Source organism: Rhinolophus sinicus, linkage group LG14 (assembly GCF_036562045.2).
Source record: "Rhinolophus sinicus isolate RSC01 linkage group LG14, ASM3656204v1, whole genome shotgun sequence".
Taxonomy (NCBI): domain Eukaryota; kingdom Metazoa; phylum Chordata; class Mammalia; order Chiroptera; family Rhinolophidae; genus Rhinolophus; species Rhinolophus sinicus.
The window spans coordinates 8644212-8664733 of NC_133763.1; the positions used below are offsets into that span (position 1 = coordinate 8644212).

Consider the following 20522-nt stretch of genomic DNA (forward strand, 5'->3'; position numbering starts at 1 on the left):
TGCACCCTGTCTCATTCATCATGAAGTAGTTAAACTCAGATTGTTAAACCAGGAGAGGTTAGCTGACAGACAAGGGTACATTAGGTGAAGACCTCCTTTGGTTGAACTTAACTATTTACCCATCCCATTTGTGCGACATTTATAGCAAACTGTGTCTTGTTGGTGACTTTAAAAGAAGCAGGAAGAGGATTTTAAGACAAGGGGAAATAACCAGTCTTTTTTCAGTAGTGTGATTAATATTTCTTTTAATTATTTTCATTTGCTCTATCATTAACCAATATCACAGGCCTCTTGAAAAGCGTAACTGGCCAGTATGCTTAAATGTAAAGGAAATCTCCCTTGAAGTTCTGTAGACATATTTATTAGTTACATTGTTGTGGCTTTAAAAAAAACAAAAACAAACTCTTCCTCTAAAAGTTTTGCTAAGAGCACATTCAGTCTTTCATTGAAAACTATTCTAGAAAATCCCTTAAGCGTTGAGAGACAAAATCGGCCTATAGTTCTCAGTACTAGGGAATAGAAACTTAGATTTTTTTTCAGCAAAGAAAATAAATTAGTACTTTAATTATAGTTAAATGCTTTTTCTAGAATGCCGCTGTCATTAACCCTGTCCCCACCACAAGTTATTAAGCATTGTATTATAGAAACTTTATAGTTTTCTTCCCTTTTGAAACTTAAGTGAACATTTGGAATTGGTGAACTTCTGAGAAACCCAGAAGATCAATCTTGATTAGTTTATTTTTCTTAGCAAAGATTTTGATAGCCTGGTATAGCTTTTTTTCTTTTTTCTTTTTTCTTTTTTTCTTTTCCTTCCTTCCTTCCTTCCTTCCTTCCTTCCTTCCTTCCTTCCTTCCTTCCTTCCTTCCTTCTTTTAAAAGCAGGATTACTTATTTCCTCTGTTGAGGGATGAAACACTGTTAAAAGCAACTCATAAATGCAATAGTGAAAAACAGTTGAAGTAACTGCATCTTTCATTGTCAATGAGGAGACCTCGAATTTAAGACTGATCTTTAATTGCCCTTTCCTCATATTTCTTCCCAATTTAACCTCAAGGTGATTTTTAAAGTTATGGCTTAATTGGGTGGTCATTTTACCTTTGCTTTGGGGCAATTTATTACAGCTTTATTTCTTTTATTACAGCTTTATTTCCTTTATTACAGTTTTATTTCCTTGGACTAGCAGAGACATAAATGCTGGGTTCTCTGTAATCAAAAGCTGTTTTATGATGAATTTGGTCCTCTAAATAGGAAACTTGAACATATTTTTATCTTTGAACATTTACACCTGGATAAGAACATGTGAAAAGCACTGTAAAAATACAGAAAAGATATATATATGTGTGTATATATGTATATATGTGTATACACACACACACACACACACACACACACACACACACACACTGAGGGTGCCAAAAAAATGTAAACACATTTAAAGCAATGTTAACATTTTGGTCAACGTTGCTCAAGCAGTAGCCGCCGTAATCAGAAGTGTCTGGACGCTGATGGGAACCACTTTGAGCACCTCTTGTAATTGCAGAAGTCAAACGTGACTTGTATTCATCTTTTGTTACCAGTATATATTAATACCGTTTTTTCCTTTCTTAAAATGTGTATACATGTTTTTTGGCACCCTTTGTATATATGTTTCTGATTATAGTGCCATTTTATTTGGGATTTGAAATTATATTTACAAATAAAGGTAATTTAAAAGTTTATACTCTGTAGAAGAATACAGTTATATTACCCTGTTGTGCTTTCAAGGGACAAAAAGTGTCTGTGGTAAATTTTTCATTCATTCACACATATTTCCTAATATTTATTGAGTGCAAACTGCATGTCACAAAACTAAAACTGTTTTGCCTGGGTAAATATTTGAACTATACAGTACATTTTTTTGTTGTTGTTTATAGTAAACTGATTTTTTTACCCCCAACAAATTAAGGAAGAACACTTATATTTCGGAATTACTGATTCTCCCAGATATTTCATCACAATCAGTTAATAAAAGTTATGATTCATTATGAAACACAAATTAATTTTTATGTTATAGGTTGTACCTAGTGAAAGTTTATATTCTGGGTTTTAAATGAAATTGCACCTCTCCTTTCTTGGATCCCATGTTTTGGTTTTCTCTTGCAGCATGCGTTGTTAATTTGAATCAAGCTAATTTGTTCTGGGATTATTTAAACCATTCAACATTGATTTCAGTGCCAGAGTCTTACGTTGTACAGATATATGTAAATCTCTTAAGATGTGCCACGATGCCTTTGCAGGCAGTTTGTGAGAAAAGTGTCCATTTTCAAGTTGCAGCAGGATCGGGCAAGCGTTGGACATTAGACAAACAAACAAATCAGAAGATCTCCTGTCACCCTCTTTATCAAATAGAAAGGCACGCCTGTGTGTTTATGTGAAAGTGGAGGAGGGTAAACGCTTCATCCATAATCACTGCTATGTTTGGGAGCCTCTTCTGTTATCACGGAAAACTCACAAGTCATCTCTTCACCTCCTTATTATTAATAATTTCCAGTGACCATTAGAGGTTTGCAGTCTGGGGAGGAAACATCAGAATCCCTCTCTTCCATGAGTCCAGACACATTTACCAATCTTCACTCCTGTCAGCTATCTCAGGGCCTCAGAACAGGCATGGAGTCCCAAAGTCCCTTCAGAAGTAATTTCTGCAGCGTCCTTCCAAAGGAAGACCTTTGCATCATTTTCCTAACTGACCTACAGATAGCCTGGACAGCCTGATGAACAAGAGGGTTCTTAGGTCATGGCTCCATTGAAATACGTCCTCACTGAATGATGTCGTAGGTAGTTGGGAGACAGCGTATTGCACTTAACCACCCCCCACCAATTTCAAGAGTTCAATGGCCATTGAGAAAGAAAAATTCAGAAATGTTAGATAGGGTGGCCAATTATAAGAGGTGTTCTTGTATTTCCACCTTTTTAAAAGCATATGTGAAGAATTGATCATTTTTAGGAAAAATTGATAGAAAAAGGATTTTCTAAAATTCCATGTTTACCACGTTTGGTAAAATAATTCTTTCGCTTTTTATACAAGTACTAGTTGATAATATGCAAAACCAGGCTCTAGTACAACTTCGTGACAGCAACTTCTTGCATATAAAATATGTTAATATTTCTCTGTTTATCTGAAATTTTGAGTAACCTAGGAAGTAATGTGGAGTAAAGGAAACTCCATTCGATTATTTAAGTGTCACTTACTTGAAAAAAATCACACAGGAGCGTATTTGCAAGAAGAGATACATGAATAGTACAATTTCTAATTTCACAGTTACCTTTGATTAATCCATTTCGCCATTTGTTCGTTTACTTATTTATTTATAAAAATGTGAGTGCTTCCTTACAGCAGGCCCTTCAGTAGCTAGAACCCGTGATTCCTGTGTTCTTAATTGATAGTTTCAGGTCAGTCGTCAGGAGAAAGAGGCCTGGCCTCCATTTTTCCCCTTCTGTCTGGACTCCTTAAGAGAAGACTCCACGATGCTCAGTGGTGCGCCCCACACTTCCTGGTCAGCAGTGTCTTCTCCTACTGCCCCCCACAACTCATCTTTGGCCAAACCACCTCGTTTTCCATGGGTTTTCCTGACAGTTTGTTTTGTTCTTGCTTTTTCCTCATTTTGGACAGCCTTCTCCCTGTCTTTTTTCTTTCCTAGTTATGTTGGTTCTTGAAACGCCATTGCAGACGTCTCCTTTATCTGGAAACATGTTTTCATTGTTTTCGTTGTCTCTCCTCACTGAGCCTCCGTATGCTGGTGCTTCTCTCCTGGAGCCACTTGGTCACTGGGTTGTAAACTCCTTGAGGACAGAATGTGGTCTTTTAAGTATACAGAATAGTGCCTAAAAGATAGTTAGTGCCTGTATATTGTATTAAATTGATAATTTTAGAACAGTTGTAATTTCTAAAGTATAGGGATGGAATTCTCTAAAAGGATAAGCAAAACAGAGCTTTTAAATTGCCTGTCATAGTAGTTGTTCGTGTGGAGGGCTGCATCGTGAATTCAGATCTCAGAGACTGTTCTGGCAATGCCTGCTGCCATGCGTCTGCCTTCGCCCATGAAATTAGAATCTATCTGAATTTGGTCTTGGGAAAAGGATACAGTGTATTTGTGATGTAAAATTACTAAATAATTAATAACACATGGATAAAAGTAAATACCTTAAGGTTATTTCTTTTACTTCTGTCAGGTCCAGTAGTCAATCCTTATTTCACTAGAGAAAATTTTGTAGGTAATTTAAACTAATCTCCAGCGTGCTCAGTTTTTTGAGTGTGTCATTGCCGTAGAGAGCTGGGTGATTTTTATCAGGGTCATCCGATGGGCTGGTGGCAGAATAGGTGTCACAGGTTGGTCATGTCATGTAACGTAGAGCAGGAGCCACAAACAGGAAAAGGGGACCCTGTGCCAGAACTCAGGGGTTGGTGCGCGGAACTCACATCCACCTTGCCAATGACGCACTTTTGCGGACATAACAGATGGGCTTGCCGAAACGTCATTTAACCCTCACTATATCGCAACTCATGCTAATAGAAAGGCGTCCATTAGTAAGGTTCTACTGTGTTGGGTCTCCAGGGCTTCACGTCTATTCCAGAAAGAATGTTTTAAAGACTGAGATGATCCAAATACATCCATCTGACTTTTCCCATTATATAATCACTCGCACGAGAAATATATGTTCAGCGCTAACCCTTGTCTTTGAACATTTCAAGGATGTTATGTTAACTGGAACCAGATTCCAATGCTCTGTAGCAATTCTCAACACGGCTTCAAAACAATGGCTTTTTCCATTCTCCCATACTCATAAATGTCAAAGTTTTAAAATTGTTTTTGCATCGAGTCATATGCTGGCTTCTAAAATCTTACCACCTATTAGCAGCATCCAAGGGGACCTGCTGATAGGAACATAGGGACGTGATGAGCTCATGGTCCTTGCCATCCCTGTCTTTGTATGAAATGTAGCTTTTTAAATTGTCTTTGACACTAAAAGTGAACACTAATCACATCTCAATATGAGACTAACTCTGGGCATGGCTGTATTTTCCTTTTCCTCGTGAAAATGCTCCCTTGCTGACGCCATGGCTGAAACAAAATCCTCAGCATTTCAAAGGAAAGAGCTCGCAAGAGCCCTGACTCTGTAAACACGGCTTCAGTCAAAGGCTGATACCAAATATAGCTTTATGTTCGGTGCTTGTAGGCACGGCCTCCGAATGTCCCACACAGTTAATCTCTAAGCCCCGCATATCAATCACACCTTCTTTACATACCTGGACTGGAGCCTTAATGGAATTTCCCCTCGTGATTTCAGTGATAGCTTACTTCCTCTGTTTTTCCAATTGGCTGCTCACCGTGCCAACTTCTTCAAGGAGCATTTTCTTACCTAAGCAACACTATAATGTTGTGATATATGCTGACAGTTCATTTATACAGCCCTTCGTGTTCTAAATGTTTTTATGTTCAATTACTGAAATTTAATCATCAGAAGAGATTGAGTTTTCTCCAGATCACACAGCTTTGCTTAAATGTTAAGTTAATAGTACATTACTGAAATATAAGATTTCAAAGGTTTCAAAACTCAATATCAAGAAAATTCATTAAGCTTTGAACTGGTCACCTTGGGAAGCATAGATAAGGGCTGTATAAATGGTCACATATAAATCACATATTTTAAGAGGAGTTAATTTGAAATTATAGCAAACCAAGTCAATGATTGTTCATGATTGCCTAGACAGTTTGCGAGGTTTTCGGGTTTTGGGGGTTTTTGTGTGTTTTTTTTCCTGATTTCTTCAAGTTCTTGTGGACATGCTTTTCGGTTTTCTTTTACAGCCTTTGCTCTCCTTAATGATATGTTGTTAAAATTCCTTCAAGCCAAGTGATCCTTTTTAATCTTTTATCAGCATGTCGAAAACATTTTTTTATAACTCCATTTTTATGCTACTAGAAATAGAGACCAGAGAGGAAACCAGCCACTCTACCCTCTAAAGTGCCTCTTTCAAATTCTTTTGCTGACCACCGATTACACTGTGTGTGGGGCTTTTTTTTTTTTTTAATTTGTTGTATAAGGTACAAAGCAAATATTAAATATTGTTCTTGGTTCTGATACAAGGAAATTACAAGAGGTATAGGAGTTCTGTTTACCAGCCTTTGTAGAGAAAACCACCAGTTAAGCCTTCCCAGTTGGCTAAATAGCATCCCTTTAGCTGTTAATTTGAACCGATAGCTGTTAATTTGAACCCAATTTCATCATGTGATCTCAAAAGTGAAGTCCTCAAGTTTTATTTAGGAGGAGGCTCAAATCAACAAACTCTATGTAAAAATATCATAATCTCAATTAATTGCTATATGATAAAATATCTATACCACAATTAGTGTTTCTTGATCTTTCTGACTGAAAAAAATTTTCTGAAGTATTTATAGCTTGTAACCTAAATAAAATACTTCTGTTAAAAATAAAACTTAAGTGCATTTAATAGAAATGTGTAGTCCAGTCCATATTAAGTGAAAGGCGATATACTGAAATGACTCTATTACTGTTTCTTACGAGACCTTTTTGGGCTTAGGGTGTTTGTGTAAGGGTGTGTGTTTGCATGTCGTCAATTTACAGAGTGCCAAGGCAAGGACATTCTTCTCCTTCCTTTGGGTCCCTTTCATGCCTAGAAATATGTCATGTGTGCTGACACCAACCAACTTGTTTACTGTTCAAATGTCTATTAAATTTTTGAACTGAAAAAAAGAGCTGTTTTTAGAGCATGAGTCTTTTCCTTTCTTTGTTCTTTATGTTTTGAAGTTATAGCTAGTAGCTATGGTGGACCCAATGGGAATTCTCCGAATTTGGAGTCCAGGAGTGATCTGCCAGCTCATCCACAAACTCCCCGGCCGTGTGTCCACAGGCCAGTTGCTCTACTTGTCTGTAATGAGGAGTCGTGGTTATCGTGGGGATTAGATGAGATAATACATATAAAGAACTGAGTGCCTCTCCCCACCTGAGGGGAGGTTTAAAAAGGGTATATACCATTTTGTTAGCGACAACAGCAAAAATAAACTCTCCAGGTATAAAAGAACATTTAAATAAAAGGAACAAGAACCCCACCGGTGTGGGATAGCACTCAAAAGACTATATAATCACAGACTGACTGCATAGGAGGGAGACTTCCTCAGAAAACGGCCCACCTACTGCACTAGATCTAAAAGAAAACAAGAGTTCTACCCTATAGAGTTGTTTTAAGAGGAGGGAATTTTTGAATCATACTCAACTTTGGTTCATCCCTAAGCCTCAGTGATCCCATGCAGTGAAAATTCATTATAATGTTTCCACAAGCAGTACTTCCTACCTTTAAAACTCACAGCTAAAAATTCAAAGCAATGACTATTTCCCCATATTTCTGAAATAGGAGTCAGTTTAAAACACATTTTAGTTTCTTGTGCAGTTACTGAATCTGTTGTTACACTTTAAACAGGAGTATTATTATATAACTAAGATGAACATGGGCGTTTGGTTCGGCGACATATAGCGGTAGGGTTGCAAAAATGCTCTTCCAGCTAGAGAAAGTTTTAGTTTGGTTCACACTCACAAAAGTATTTTTTGGCTTATTTTGATCCAAATACTTATTCCTAGAATTAGAAGCTAGAAGGGACTCTCAAACTTTGGCATGCCTCGAAATTCCCAGGTGCACTTGTTAGAACATAGATTTCTGGGTCCCATCCTGGAAATTCTGATTCAGTAGGGTCTGGAATGGAGCCTGAAAATTTGCATTTCTAACAAGTTCCCAAGGGATGCTGTGCCGCCAGCCTGAGGACTCACATTGTACTGCTCTAGAGAACATCTTTTTAACCACTCAGAACTTGTTATGCTATTAACGTTATGGTATCTACAGAGTGTGGGACACAACTCAGTCTTTAAAGGGAAGGAAATTCTGACATTCATCTACAACATGGAGGAACCTTGACGACATTGTGCTAAGTGAAATAAGTCAGTCACGAAAGGACAAATACTATATGGTTCACTTATAATGAGGTAACCTGAAGACAGAAAGTAGAGTGGTGGTCCCCAGGACGTGGGGGTACAGAGTTTCAGTTGGGGAAGATGAAAGAGTTCTGGAGATGGATGGTGGTGATGGTTGCACGGCTGTGTGTGCTTAATGCCACTGAGCTGGACAGTTTACAAGGGTAAATTATATGTCACATATATTTTGCCGCAATAAAGAACAAAACACAGAAGGTGGAGAGCAGCCCCCACCTGACCACAATCCTGCCAGTTCTTGGTCAGCACTACGGCTGTGACAATGGCCCCGGAGGTGGCGAGACCTCTGTTTCTGGGCAGTCGCTGAGCAGCATGCCCTCTGTCTTCTCCAGTAGAAGCTCGTGTGAACCCTCACAGAACCAGAAGCCCTGCTAGGGCCCTGCTGAGTCTTTCTTCTCCAGGCCTTCCATCCAGTAACTGCAGTAGTGCTCTTTCCTGAGACTGCTGCGTTTGTGCCTGCCATGCTGTTTTCCAGAACTAAGCCCAAGGGTTGTTTAGGTGATAGAATGTAGATGGTCAAGTTATAAAGAAAATCAAAGAAGCTATTATCAACAAGATAGTGGTCACCGCTCATAGGAAGGGAATGGGAGGCAGTTGGGGAGGGGGAGTCTGGGGGATTTGAAGGTGGGTTCGCGGATGTTTGTTGGTTGGTTTTAAAAAAAAAAAAAGGTATATATACGTTCTTTGTATCATACTTCTCATAACTAGAATCGTTAAAATTTTTTTTAACTATTTAGAGGACGTCGGAGTGAATGTAGCAGCAGATATGGCATATTCTTAACTGTGTGATCATAGCTTTACTTTTCAGCATCACATTGAACCACTTCCTTGTACGGCACCATAATTTGTTGGAAGGAATTGTTTCAGTTAGTTTCCCCGTGTGCAAGTCAAAATGCTCAGCCTCGCTTTGCCTTTGGTTCCCACAGATTTTGTGTTTATTTGCTAACAAAGATGTCTTAAAGTAAACCAGTTGTATTTGCATTTGTGATTACCATCTGTCATAAGCATTAACCTGTACTGGACTGAGCTCTTAATATGCTTACATGTTCATGCTTCATATGTAATTGGGGAGATTCTTAAGTACTCCTTCCTTCCTGTCTCCATGAAACCTAGTACCTATTAATATATCCGTACTTATCATACCTCTGTTGAAATTTGTTTACTCCTCTGTTTCCCATTAGGCTGTGAGCTCTTTGAGAACGAAGATCATGCCTTATTCCTTATCTTGATCTCTTTATTGCAAGATCTCATTTATTATATGTTGGATAAATAAGATATGTTGTATTTTAGGCAGAGGGAACAACATGAACAAAACCACAGAGGCCTGACGAAGACACGTCCAGGGGGTAGAACTCTTCCAGCATAGCCAGGGCACTGAGGGGACAGGTGGGAAAGAGCAATAGGGTACAGGCTAGAAGAATAGGCTGAGGGGAGATGGTAATTATCCTCGATTGTCACCTTCAGAAATTTGAACTTGATTCTGCAGGCAGTGTTTAACAAGCGACCATTTTTAAGGAATGTATGGCGAGTTGGATCTGTATTTTAGAAAACTAAGTCTGTCCGCATGTGTGTGTTAGATGCAATGGGGGAGAGATTGGAGATAGACCAGTTAGGAGGCTGACTAGAGCAGTGGAAGGGAAGACACATTGATTCTGTGTGGGACGCTTCCTTTCTTTTTTCCTGAAACCATTCACTTAAATGTGTCTACGTTCCTGAAGATATTTTGAGAGAGGTGTGATGGATATGAAGTTTTGCAGAAACTTTGGATATTTCATTTCAAATACGCACAGTAAAGTGCTGCTTTTAGGCCTACACACACATATACATACACTATATGTATACATCTATATATGTGTGTGTAGTGTTTAAATATATCTGTATTAGAAGGTATCCTGCCCAAACTTTTGATAGTTGTCATTAATTACAAATTTGATAATAATCTTAAGACTAGCTTTCTCTAGTCCATTTCTCTGCTGTATTACAACCATGTTTCTCTGAAAATAAGACCTAGCCAGACCATCAACTTTAATGCGTCTTTTGGGGCAAAAATTAATATAAGCCCTGGTCTTATTTTTAATAACAATAGAAGACCAGGTCTTATATATAATATAATATAATACAATATAATATAATATAATATAATATAATATAATATAATATAATATAATAAATATAATATAATACCGGGTCTTATATTAATTTTTGCTCCAAAAGATCCATTAGAGCTGATGGTCCGGCTAGGTCTTATTTTTGGGGAAACACAGAATTTTCATTTTTACATCAAGCAATTATTTTCACACAACAAAACCCAACTTTTAAAGCTTTTGCCCCATTGTGTGTGTGAGCGTGGGTGCAAAGGTGAGTTGCAGTTAAAGGAGATAAGGCAGAACGGGAGGAATGCGGGAAGGGAGAAATTCAAGTTCTGGAGGGATCTGGCCTCAGGCTGTGAAGTGAAGGTTTCTTGGTAAGGTTCCTATTCTGATCATAAATTTAATTTACTGAGGACCTGTTTTATAAGTTGACCAAGAAATAATCAGTGTCTAAAATTCAAACAAAGTATTAAATTAAGAAACGGGAAATTTGAGCACTGGCTGAAGTTGACAATAGTTGAACCTCTCATTCCCTTTCCCCTTTCCCCCCACTTTTTAATTTTTCAATTATTTTATACTAATTTCAGGAGTACAGCATAATGATTAGACCTTTACATAATTTAAGAAGTGATTCCCCTGACTAGCCTGGTACCCACCTGGTATTAGACATAGTTGTTAGCATATTACTGACTATATTCCCTTTGCTTTACTTTAAATCCCTGTAACTAAAATGCCTTCACCTTTTTCACCCTCCCCAAACCCCCTTCCATCTATCACCCCAATAAATCTCGTACCTACCGGACACCATACATAGTTATTACAATATTATTAACTATATTCCTTAGGCTATACCCTACATCCCATGATTCCTTTTTAATAACCAATTTGTACTTCTTAATCCCTTCCTCTTTTTCACCCACATCTGCAGGCCCCCTCCCATCTGGCAATCAATATGTTCTCTGTATCTATGAGTTTGTTTCTGCTTTGTTCATTCATTTTGTTCTTTAGATTCCACATATAAGCAAAATCACATTGCATCTGTCTGGCACTCCACTTAGCACAGTGCCCTCCAGGTCCATCCATGCCAGCACAGATGGCAAGATCCCATTTCCTTCCGTGACTGAGCAATACTCCATTGTATATATGTACCACCTCCTCTTTATTCATTCGTCCATCGATGGACACCCAGGCTGCCTCTACATCTTGGCCATTGTAAACAATGCTGCAATGAACATATGGATGCACACATTCCCTTGAAGTAGCATTTTGGGTTTCTTCAAATAAATACCCAGAAGTGGGATTACTGGGTCCTTCTTTGTCACTTGTTCTAGCCTTTGTTTTAAAATCTATTTTGTCTGGTGTAAGTATTGCTACCCCAGGTTTATATGTGTGTTTTTTTTTTTCATTTCCATTTTCATGAAATATCTTCTTCCATCCCTTTGCTTTCTGTCTGTGTGTGTCTTTCAATCTGAAGTGAGTCTCTTGTAGGCAGCGTATGTAATAGACTTGTTTTCTTTATCCATTCAGCCCTCGTATGTCTTTTGATTGGAGCATTTAATTTATTTACATCAAATGTAATTGTTGACAGATAATGTAGCTATGGCCATTTATTGTTCATAATTTTTTTTTTCTGTCTTAAAGAAGCCCTCTAACATTTCTTGCAATACTGGTTTGGTGATGATGAACTCCTTTAGCTTTTTCTTGTCTGGGAAGCTGCCACCAGTACCAAGCCTGGAGCAGCTTGGCAAAAAGCCAGGACACCCTGAGGCCTGCTGCCACCTTCCAGCTCCTCTAAGGTTCAGCCACTGATAAAGCTTCGTGCGGTACTCGAGTTGGGTGAGGCAGGGTCTCAGGGAGTCATTAGAGTGCTAGAATGGGAAGAGTTGCCGCCATGTTAATGTAGATTCTGGTTTGGAGTCAGTGCTGAGCCTGGAGCTACTCAGCAAATGTGTCAGAGCTCACTGAAGATAGTCGTTGTCTTCCTGGGGCCCACAGACTCCAACAGTTTTCTCAGGAAAAGTGCAATGCAGAAGGGATTGGCTGCTTCCGAGAAAGTGCCTTCAGCCCTGGGGGAGTTGGGTGGGGCGGGTTCCCAGCGGAGCTAACCAGACCAATGAGATTCAGATTTGGCCATTTGGGGGAGGGCTTAACACAGGAAAGATGGATCCCGCCTGCCGGCTGCATGGGAGGAGGACTCCAGCTCTCATTCCAAAGCCACACACCCAGTCTGCCCCCCCTCCATATGCTTCTGATGCCCCTGAGTCATCATCCCTCTGCAGGAGCCCAGGATGAATGCCTATGAGTGAGTGAGTGTGTGTGCAGCATTTTTAAGAGGGCATCTGGGTTTCCGGAAGCCGTCCATCCCACCTGGCTGGTCGGAATCCCCACTGTTTTTCACAGCCAGATGTTGTGGGGGCTCCTCTTCCCGGCACTAGTACTCCAGGTTGGGGGGCCTGGTGTTGGGCTGAGGCCTTTTGCTCCTTTGTGGAGAACCTCTGCGGCCAAGATATCCCTCCTGATTTTCAGCCGCCACACTGAAGTTTGGGGCTGGCCTGTTCCGTGTCTCTGCCCCTCCTACCAGTCTCAATGTGGCTTCTTTTTATCCTTAGTTATAAAACTTCTGTTCAGCCAGACTTCAGATGGTTCTCCAGGTTGACTGTTCTATAATTTAGTTGTAATTTTAATGTGTTCACGGAAGGAAGCAGGCACAGTGTTTATCGACTCTGCCATCTTGGATCTCCCTCCCCTTATTTTCTTAATAATGATTTTTATTTGCATTTGCTTTAGAAGGTATCTTTTTTTTTTTTCAATGTGTCCCCAAAGTCAGGGCACTTGCCAATCTCTTACGTACTTTATTTCCCTCCTACAAAAAGTGTGTACATATACATGTATATATATGTATATATACGTGTACGTATATGTGTGTGTGTGTGTATGTATGTATTTTTAACATTAGAACCAAATTTTAGTGCTACCTTTTAGCATCAGCGCATACAGACTTGACAATGGCTGCTCTGCAGATGAAAATTTTCTATAGAAAAAGTTATCCAAATTGTGCTTATTCTCCATGTTTTCAGCCTCGTCTCTCTACATATCCTGACCTAATCATTTTCTTCTGCCTCCAATCTGCGTTTGCCCTCGTGTTCCTTGCCTCAGAAGAAGGGCTGCAAGGCCCATCAGTTGCCGAAGGTAGAAACGCAGCAACCCAGGTTGCATTTCTGACAGCTCCCTCACCTAAATCGTGTCCCCCTCAGTATCCTGCTGTCCATTTGTGGCCCTTCTGTCTGTCCTCACTAGTCCCGCCCTCAGGAGGACACTGTCACCTCTAACCTGACTGTGGTAACTGCTTTTCCTGTACTCAGGCCTGTCGCCCTCCAATCCTTTCTACACAGCAGCCAAATTGCTTTTCCAAAGTGCAAGGCAGTTTGTGTCATTCCTTCACTTAAGTACTTCAAAGAAATGGCCTTCAAACTTTTTGACTGTGACTTACAATAAGAATTTAACATCAATACCCAATAGACACATGAATGTGTAAGTTTTAGGATTTCTCTTCTGTCCTACCCTATTCCATTTTCATATCTTTTGTTGAAAAAGTAATGCTGGTTGAAACCCGTGGAAGTGAATTCAGGGCTGATGAGTAGATGAGATCCTGTGATGTGAGCATCTCTGCTGTTTAGGACTCTTACTGTGCAAAGGATAAGAACCGGCCTCCGTACCGAGAATGGTGGTCTCGTCTTGCTCTGCCATCTGCTCCTCTCTGGACTTGCCCTGTCACGTGATGTCCTGGACTCCTGGCCACTATCGCAGAGCGAAGCTGCCCTCTCTTGCCTTTGACTGCTTTCTCCCCATGCCTCCCCCGTCTGCCTGGTTGGTGCTTCCAGTCGTTCCCATGTCAGCTTCCATGTCGCCTCCTGCAGGAAGTGTTCCCCTGATAGTAGAAAGTGTGTCTCATATACCAGTCACTGGGCTAAACCCTTCCCATGGTTACCTCATTTTAGCTCCAATCGCCAAAATAAGTGCACAGTAAGTACTTGTGGGACGAATTTATTTCACTTCACGGCCCTGCACTTGTTATTTAGCACAGGAAGGATATTAATGTGTTCTCTATCCTGGAATTTCTACAGTACTTAGAATCCACTTCGTAAGTTGGCTGCTCTTCTGAGCATTTGTCTCCACATGGCCACTGCGCCTATGAACAGTGGGTTTTCCATGGGTACGAATGGCACAGGGGGTGTAAGCATTTCTTCGGGCTTGAGAGCAAAGTGCAGACTCTGTCCCGTCATCTGAGAATCGGATGAGCGTGCAGTAAGATCCCAGCATCTGCCTCAGTATTTTATGTTGTTAATTCATTGTCTTTGATGGTTGCTTTTAAAGCCTAGTTTAATCTACTGATTCCTATTATTAGATGTATGCTGAATCAGACTGTAAATGTTATGCAGCCATGATCAAGGAAACATATCTTTAATCTGAATACGGGTCACAATACCAAGTCACAGTACATTACCCAGAATACAAAGCCAGAAGGGAAACTGGGTGAATACAATGAATCTACTTTGCTCTACAGTGACTCAGAGCCACATGAGTCTTAGGAAATGGAACAGACACCATAAATAGGTTCAGCTTCAGGTAATTATTAGTATTTACAAATAGTAATGACCCACAGCGGGTAAATAGTCCTTGAAAGGCCTTTGTAAGGTAAAAATAGCCCAAATGTTCTCAAGCTGAGGAGTTCTATAATTACATCAAGTCTGCCTGAGATGTGTCTTCACATGTACCTAGAAGGACCTGATAAATTCCACTCTGGCTGGCCTGAGGTCATTTAGTGCTATTCTGACAATGTGTGTTCCTGAATAGGAAAATAAAATAGCCCATACAGCTCTCATTGGTCACAATAAACAATTTCCAAACTCAGAGTATGGTATTTTTTGTAAAGATACTATTAACACGAGTTCCTAAACTCATAATTAGCCTGTTTCTAAAAATCACGGGTCACTTAGGAACAGTCATTTCTTGGCCCCGCTCTTTAGAATGTATGACTGTCACAATAAACTGAAACGTCAGTGTTGTCACATTGTAAGTTCATTTCATATCATCTTTTTAGTTGTTTGTAATTTTGTGAATCAACAATAAGGTAGAAGCCAGAAAGCTGAAATGAAAGTGAATTGGTTTAGTAGTTAGGGAACCTGAATTCAAGTCCATAGTCTGCTTTTGAATATCTGTATGGCTGGATTTCTTTCATATAGGGGATGTGGTCTTTCAGGTTTTTAAGACATCTAAAAAATGGAATAAAATCCAAATAACCAAAATATCAGTATCTGTGGATCTGTCAACCCATAATCCACCAAATTTACAATTCCATTTCCTGAACCCATGATTTATAGTAATAGTAGGAATACTTATTTACATGCAGTCATACGACGCTTAACAACGTTTCGGTCAACAACAGAGAGTGTGTTATGAGGCAGTGTACATGACCGTGGTCCCATAAGATTATAGTGGGGCTGAAAACTCCCGGTCCCCTAGTGACATCAGAGCGTCATAACACAATGCATTAGTCACCTGTTTGTGGCGATGCTGGTGTCACCAAAACTGCGCTGTGTAACATGCAATTATGTACAGTACATAATACTTGATAACGATACTGGGGCTGGTTTATGTATTTTCTACACTATACTTTTATCGTGATTTAGACTGTACTCTTTCTACTTATAAAGAAGTAGTTTGCTATGAAAGTGCTGTGTTTCGCCAGCAGCAGCGTCACACCTGTCGTGTTTACCTCTCTCCTGCTTGCATCGTTTTCTCTTGGGCTTGATTTCATCTCGTGTTGTTTTGCACAGTGACGTGCTGTGCAGGCTTGTGGCCCAGGAGCAGTGGGCTGGACCTTCCAGGCTGTGAGTGGGGTCTGTGATGTTCGCACCAGGGTGAAGCAGCCTGCGACGCGTGTCTCAGGACGTGGCCCCGTCGTTAAGCTGTGCATGACTATTCTGTGTCTCAGCTTTAAGCCTCAGAAGCCATTGAGTTTCTATTGACCAGTTGCTTCCTGGTCCGTGGGAACAAGGAAGTTTGAAAACAGGTGGTATCCGAACACAAGTCAGAGTAAATCTAATTGAATCCTGTCTACACAGAGGCTGCTCCACTTTTAAACAGCTTCTTACTGAAGTCAAATACACCGCAGAAAACAGTACGTAAGGGTACACTTGATGTGTTTTCACAGTCGAACACACCTGCGTAACTAGTATCCTGACCAGGAAGCACACTGGCATCCCGGAAGCCACCACTGTGCTCCCTTCCACCTCACCCCCTTGCCCAGGTAGGTCAGCCCTGTCCAGCTGCCAGCAACACAATGTAGTTGTCCCTCGCGTAAGTGGAATCTTACTGTAAATACTCTTGTAATTTCTTTCATTTGATATTATACAAGTGTTTGCATGTAGTGTTGAGTATAGTTGCAGGACACTCATTGTCATTGCTGTATAATATTCCATGGCAGGACTATCTCATAATTTATTTGTCCTTTCCAGTTTTTGGCTATTATGAATAATGTCATGTACATTCTTTTATGTCTTTTGGTGAACATATGTACCCATTTCCATTGGGAAGACTGATCCATTTTTAAACGTAGCCTCCTGTGATATAGGCACATAGCTTATGCACCTGCTGGAAGGTTGAGTAGCAATTAGCTTTAGAAGTATCAAAAGCATGGATCAATTTTAGTTCAAACCCACTTTTTTTTCCTTCTCCCGACACACACACACACACACACACACACTCACACGCATTAAGATGGGAAATGAACACTTCACGTTCCTTCTGCACGAGGAGTGACAAATAGAGCAAAGTTGTGAAACGACCGATCCTAAACAATAGTTACAAATAGAAAAGGGTGGTTTTGGTTTTTGCTTTTGTTTGTTAATAGAGCAGCAGTTGGTGGATAGAAAGAGCTTTATGTAAGGTAAACTTAAAGTTTCAGATTCACCCAAACTTTTTCTAACGTCGTTTCCTAAGTCAGCAGTAATTAAATCATGAAATTACCCCCCCACCCCAAGCTTGGTCACCCAAGTTTTATTTATACTTCATAAGACAGGCTCCCTGTACAGCCCCAAATTCTGCAGTTCCCATGTGCCGCAGACGTTTCAGGAGGAAAATGTCTGCAGACTCCAGGGACATGATAAAGGCCTAACCATTTTCAGATACTCCTGTTCAAGCCTCCTGGTTTTTTTTAACCATTTAGACCACATGACACAGACAATTATTAAAGGCTTTATAGTTCATAAATCATTCTTGCAGGCAATATTTCATTTGATTGTCTTCACAACTCCCTGGGGTAGACAAGAAAGATTGTGTGGATCACAGAGTGCGTGGAAACGTTGTGTCCTAATTTGGAAAATGCTGTCCACTTGTAACGGGTCTTGTTACGGGTTATTTACTGTTTTTGTAACTGGAAATTTCCAGGCTTCTTCCATCTTCCTTCTTCTCACAATACTTTTATGTTCCTCCTTGGCGTGAGGGTGAGGCAGCTAGTAGAACACCGCACTAAGCTTTCTAGCGCTTGGAGCATCTTCTGAGCCCCCTTTTTATTTTTTAGCCAGTAAGCACTTAATCCTTTTAATGGTGTTATATTAGAAGGTGTCAGACTCGTCAGTGGCTTGTCATATGGCATCACTGGCAAATCCAGGCCTCCGGCTCTTTCTCTGTCTCCCAGGACAGTGTTCAGATCACAAGACAGCACTAAGCTGTGGGCCCTGCAGGGGGAGAGGGTGCTGCCTGGGCTCACACAGTCTCTCTGGCTTCCTCCCACGTCCGCACAGCTGAGGTCGGCACAAATACCCAGCATGCCCTTTGCTTGGTCTTGAGGTGCATGGATGTTTGCCCTATATTCAAACCATGTGACAAAGACCACATAAACTTGGATGATTCTTTTTAAAAACCCGTATTGCGTAGCCACTCTGCTGCCTTTTGATGTGTGGATGGTCTATCGTTTGACTAGCCTACACATTTTTTTGCCACAGAAATATCATTTGATCTGGGATTCTCAGAGTCTTAAACCTCTTTTCCTCAGGATGCAGCTTTCAGTATTCCAGAGGCCAAAATAGGCCCGTTTAGACGGTGACACACAGAACAGAACTGATGAAAATCACTCATCTTAAGCTGTGTCTGCCTAAGTCGACCGTGGGCTTTCTTACTATCCTCACGAACAGATTTTTCTGGCTGCCAGCACTGTCAATAATATAATTCACTCTTATTTGAAGAATGACAGTTTTATGGAAGCACTTCTTCCTCCATCATGCCGGCATTCACCTTGGCTATTAAAAATGATGCCAAGTGTCATATTTTTTTAAAATAACTTAAATTGGGAGAAGATTCCATGGTATATTGTCTCGTTTCTTAAATGCGCTGCTGAGTCACTTCCATTCATCACTGAGCTAGTTTTCACCAATACCTTCCATTGCATCAGTTCTTTTTAATAAAGCTCATTTTTATTGACTTTCTCTCTACTTAATGAATTCTTCTTGATGAAACAGGAGCTTACTGGCACAGCATATAGAATGACCCCTTATTACAGCTGAAGGAGGGTTGCCTTTTTCCTATGTCCTTTATCTATTAGCAGTGTATGTTTCTTGTTTTTTTATGCTGAACTACACCGACGGAAAGAAACCTTTCCCTATTACAAGGGCTGGCCTACCTTTTGAAATAGAATTCTTAAAAGCTTGTACTATACATAAAAAAAGAAGAAGATCTTTGATAACTTGAGTAATACTTTTAAGGGCACTGAAAGAAACCGTAGGGAGAATTCTTTTTGTAAAGTCAGTAATTATTTTATATTGTGAGTAATTAGTCCCCGATTTATCTATGTATATTCTTTTATTGGTGGTTTTCTAATAGGACACATACGTGGCTAAACACACAGGACAAAAAAAGAATACAATTTTCTGAAGAATAAGCAAAGCAAAGACATTTTCTTTAATTTTGCCTGGTGCATGCTATAATGTGAGGCCGACTTTTATTTACCTTCAATGGACCCTCCCCCAGTCCGATTCTCCCTGTGCCCCCTGTCACCCTCCGTTACCATGTATAATTCACAGTTATATCTCCATGCTAATAATTAGTCCATTAGCAGCACTGTTTTGATTGGGTGTTACCCAACTGTGTAGCTTTCTGTGAAGCTTTATTTTAAACTCAGTGTCATCTCTTCTTAGCACATCAGTTTTTCTCCTCGTGTTTTGACAGATTTGTCCTTCCCCACCCAATTCTAGCACTCTGTCCTATCACACCACACACTGACTGCAGGCAGATCCTTTCTGTGTGCCCTTCCTGCGTCTCCACTCCCGGACTTGACCACGGTTAGCTTTTAGCTTCACCACTGTAGGGTTTCTTATCTTTGCAGAGGCCAAACGAAAAGCAAAGCAAAACAGGTAGTCATTTTCCCAGACTCCCTTGCAGCCGGGGGGTAGCCGTAGAACTGAAACCTTGCCAATGACACAGAGCGTGTATCTGCCTAGAAGCTTTTGGGGAAACCGGCCAACAACCTAATCCAGCGCTGAGTGTAATAATTTGAAAAACAAATCTGAACTTCTTAATGAAAAGGAGAGTCAACGTTCACAACATCCTTAGAACAATATATAGCATTATGTCATCTTAAGACTAAACTGAGATTCAGAGAAGCTAGTAACCTGTGCAGTGACAGAGCCTGCACATTTGAAGAGAGACCTAAAACCAGGGCTTCTGAATTCAAATGGGACGATCCCACTACTTTATGCTGCCTTATGTTTGTCTCTCTTGCATAAAACTGAAATATATCTGCACGTTTAAAAGTCACATCAATTGGAAATTCACTCACAAATCTGTTCCCCTGTTTCCCATTTCCCTTTGGTTGCAGCTTTGTTCTCCAAGTAGCTTTAGCTTGAGCTTAAACTGAATTCTTCCCAGGTGCCTTCTGTCTCCATATTTTTTGCATGTGTGTTTCTGCCCGGTAGAAGCAGTCACTTACTAATCTATTTTGCACCCTGTTTTCCTTTGAGCCACGTTCTTTTCCTTTATTGAGTGGACCATGGATAGAATCCAGACGACAGCACTAACCCCTGACCTGTCTTCTCTAGAGACTACAAAAAAACCGTTGGGTTTTAGTTGTTTTTGTTTTTCCAAATAGAACTCCTACCGTGTCGGTCCCCCTGTCCTTTTACCTCAGTGTCCCATGCAAGCTCTCTTCCTAAGATGACCCAAAGGAAGCAGGTACACCTTTTCTATTAGCAAGTCGATGTCTGGCGGGCAGAGCAGACGATGTGGCGTCTTACCTCGTCCTCCCATCATCTGCACTTGGGGTCAGTTCATTTATCCTCCCCATTTGTCTTAGTCAGGTTGGGCTACTTTCACGCAATACCATCGACTGGATGGCTTAAAC

General features: G+C 40.4%; 1 protein-coding gene across 24 annotated transcripts in view; it reads left to right on the forward strand.

The window, feature by feature from the left end:
* The window catches only part of STAU2 (staufen double-stranded RNA binding protein 2), a 223520-nt gene that overhangs the window by 160374 nt on the left and 42624 nt on the right, over positions 1–20522 (forward strand). The window contains exon 14 of one of the 24 annotated variants that reach the window (XM_074319229.1): positions 13804–13920. The exons of the other annotated variants lie outside the window; for them this stretch is intronic. Within the exon in view, the coding sequence (XP_074175330.1) occupies positions 13804–13905 (102 nt within the window). The 3' untranslated portion in view covers positions 13906–13920. Of the gene's footprint in view, positions 1–13803; positions 13921–20522 lie in introns of those variants that run through there. 24 annotated transcript variants of the gene reach the window in all.